Source organism: Corapipo altera, unplaced genomic scaffold (assembly GCF_003945725.1).
Source record: "Corapipo altera isolate COAL_440 unplaced genomic scaffold, ASM394572v1 268, whole genome shotgun sequence".
NCBI classification, from domain to species: Eukaryota; Metazoa; Chordata; class Aves; order Passeriformes; family Pipridae; genus Corapipo; species Corapipo altera.
In genome coordinates this window covers 5,640,627-5,643,527 of record NW_020884901.1, presented here as the reverse complement: position 1 = coordinate 5,643,527, position 2,901 = coordinate 5,640,627, and the positions used below count along the sequence as shown (strand labels likewise).

Here is a 2,901-nt window from a genome sequence, read left to right as displayed (position 1 = left end):
AAAAGTGAATTAAAAAGGGGTCACAAGTTAACTTCAGGATGCAAACAGGAATCCTGGAATGCCAGTCTCCTGCTTGGACACATCACAGGGGAAGGGAAGAGGCAGGGAGGACACGTGTGCTTTGTTCTAGTGGACACCTGGCAAACCAGTGAGAAGAGACTGTCAGTACAGAAGTGTTTAATACATAAAAATGAGGTGGGTTTTTTTGGCCACAAAATAGTAGTTGTAATTTTAATTAAGTGGGCAGAATTCAATGGCTTTACTCAATTTGTTGATAGAAGGATTTTTATAAATTATTTAATTAAACATCTGGCTGAAAAAAAAATGTGAAAAGTAGAAAAGTGCAATAGTAGTAGAAAATTTTTATTGACTTGAACAGATTTTTCTGCTTTCAAAATTAATGTGTAATTAGCTTTAGCTGTGACTTTGCTTAATTCCCCCCCCCCCCATATTCATTCCAAATGGATTTAGAGATTAAAGTCTTGGGAAAGACAAAACATTCTTCTTATTGAATGAAACTTCAGGGCTAAAAATGTACTGTTGTTATTAGTAGGGCTTGGAATGAGTAGCGTCTGACATTCCCAAACCATCCCCACCCACCATGGATGTGGCAGCTACTGAGTTTGGAGTTGTGTTTGTGGCTCTTGCTGATGGACTGGACACATTTGGACTCTTGTACCTGCTCTGAGTGCCCACCCTTGTTATCAAACATGCTTTACATGGTGCCCATGCAGAAATGAGAGTTCACATGTTCACTAATACAAGATGCAGGACTCAGTACAGAAAACAAGGTACAATACAGAGGTGGCAACATCTGAGAGATCTGCTTATTTATTTTTTCCTCTTTAATTGACTTACCTCTTCTTCCTCTGCTTCCTTTGCCTCTGGACCCCCAGAAGAAACTTGGATAGTTGGATTATTAAACACAGGCTGTTTTTATCAGTCATATTTGTTGCTGTGAGAACCTAACTCAGGCTGTTTTCAACAGGGGGGGAAACAAGAACAAACCAAAACCTTTATTTTAAATAAGTCTCATTTCTGATTTTAACTATTTTCTCTGCTGTACTAAAAGTAGTGTTTAGGTCAGCTTTGAGCTTCCATTACAGTGCATTTCCTAGTACCACTTTTCTCTAGGAAGGGAGAAACCTCTGTTCCTGGAAGTGCTTCTATGCCATGAACATGATCTGGAGGTAGAGAGGCAGCAGCAGGTTATCAATTTGGGTGGTATAAGCTTCCAACAGAGAAACCAAACTCACAGATGCCAGAATCCAGGCGTAGCTGGAGTTCAGATTCACACTGCTGTCAAAGATCAGAATCAGGGCCACAGCAATGATCTGAGCAAAAATAGCTGTCATTGTCCCTTCAAAGGTCTTCTTTGTTCCTGGCCATTTAATCTCCCCCATTGTACTGCCAAAAACAGAGGCAATAGTGTCTCCTACCCCCACTGCCAACACTCCGGAGTAGGGCACCAGTGCTCCTGCCCCAGACAAGGTGCCTCTGGGGGCACAAGATCTGGGGAACAACCACACTGGGAGGGACATGCCAAGGAGGAGATAAATATGAGTCAAGATTAGAGGGCCACTGTCCCTTTCATCCACGAAGAGAGACAGCAAATGCCTGAGGGTTTGGCCGAAGGGTTTGATCCTGAAGTACCGGACGTATTCCAAGAAGATAAACACTGCCAGGCACAGCACTGCAGCAACATAGAGGAGCTGACGGTCATAAATGAGTCCAGGGACATAAGTGGCTACAACAATGAAGTGGAAATATTTCCTGGTGACAGTGGAGGCCTGGTGTTTTTTGGATTCAGACGATCTCTTTGCGTTCTGGTAGAAAACCACCCCACAGGCTGAGGCAGCCAAGAGGGTCCAGTACATGAGAAGGTAAAGTCTTGTCTCTGTCTGAAACAGAAACTGCAGCAGCCAAAGCAGAGGGTTCCTCTGGATGAGTCTGTACAGCCAAGGCATGATGACCCCTAAGCCCAACACTGCTGTCATCATGTGGAAGAACATGGAGGAGATCCACGTGCCTGAATCCATGAAAATGAAAAGCACAGTGAAAAAAAGACCAAGGAGAACAACTCCAACAACTGCCACCAGAAGGAAGAAGTCAATGGGATCCCCTTTGCCCTCGACCACATTCAGTGAGCGTTTAATGAGCTGATTGAGGACAAAACTCACACCTCCAAGAACCAGCAACGCTTCCCCAGGAGTGAAACACCGAGGCAGCAAGTACAGCAGGATCATACTGAGGTAGACAAAGATGAGCAGCACTTCCAGGACCTCTATGACTTCTGAGACAGCCAGGGAGTGTTTCATGGTGTAGACGATGACGCTGCCAGCCATGCCAGTCAGGATGCAGGTGTTGGTTGGCACGGGTTTGGTGATGCCAACCCCCAGCACCGACAGGAAGAGCGCGAGCAGCATCCCCGTGGAGGCCACGACGACCCCAAAGCGCTCGAAGTACACGATGCCGGCGGCCCGGCACCGCTCCTTCATGACGATTCCCAGCAGGGGGATGACCATGCTGGCGGGCAGGAGGCCGCTGTTGGCCGCCCCCCGGAACTGGAACACGGCTCCCCCGCCTTGGAGCAGCCGGTCCCACTTGAACTGGACGTAGAAGGCCTGGAGGGCCAAGGCCAGGGTGCACCAGGAGAACCGGTCCCACACCACCCCATGCACCGAGAGCACGATGGCAAACACCACCAGGGACTCCACCAGCACCGGCTTGTTCAGCATGATTCCAGCTTTCAGAATCTCTCTCAGGAGTCCTGATGTGCTCAGTTGTCCATTAGGAAGAATTCCCTTCCATGCTACTGCAATTCCTGTTAAAAAGAAAAGAAAGAGCAAACAGCTAGAGCAGCTTCACTTTTAGAGCAGCTTCACTTTTAGAGCAGCTTCA

At 47.1% G+C, this 2,901-nt stretch overlaps 1 protein-coding gene across 2 annotated transcripts in view; it reads right to left on the bottom strand.

Moving 5' to 3' along the window:
• Nucleotides 1-342: 342 nt before the first annotated feature.
• The window catches only part of DOLK (dolichol kinase), a 4,092-nt gene continuing 1,533 nt past the window's right edge, over nucleotides 343-2,901 (bottom strand). For both annotated transcript variants that reach the window (XM_027650312.1, XM_027650313.1), the window contains exon 2: nucleotides 343-2,824. In XM_027650312.1, the coding sequence (XP_027506113.1) occupies nucleotides 1,167-2,738 (1,572 nt within the window). In that variant the 5' untranslated portion in view covers nucleotides 2,739-2,824 and the 3' untranslated portion in view covers nucleotides 343-1,166. The remainder of the gene's footprint in view (nucleotides 2,825-2,901) is intronic.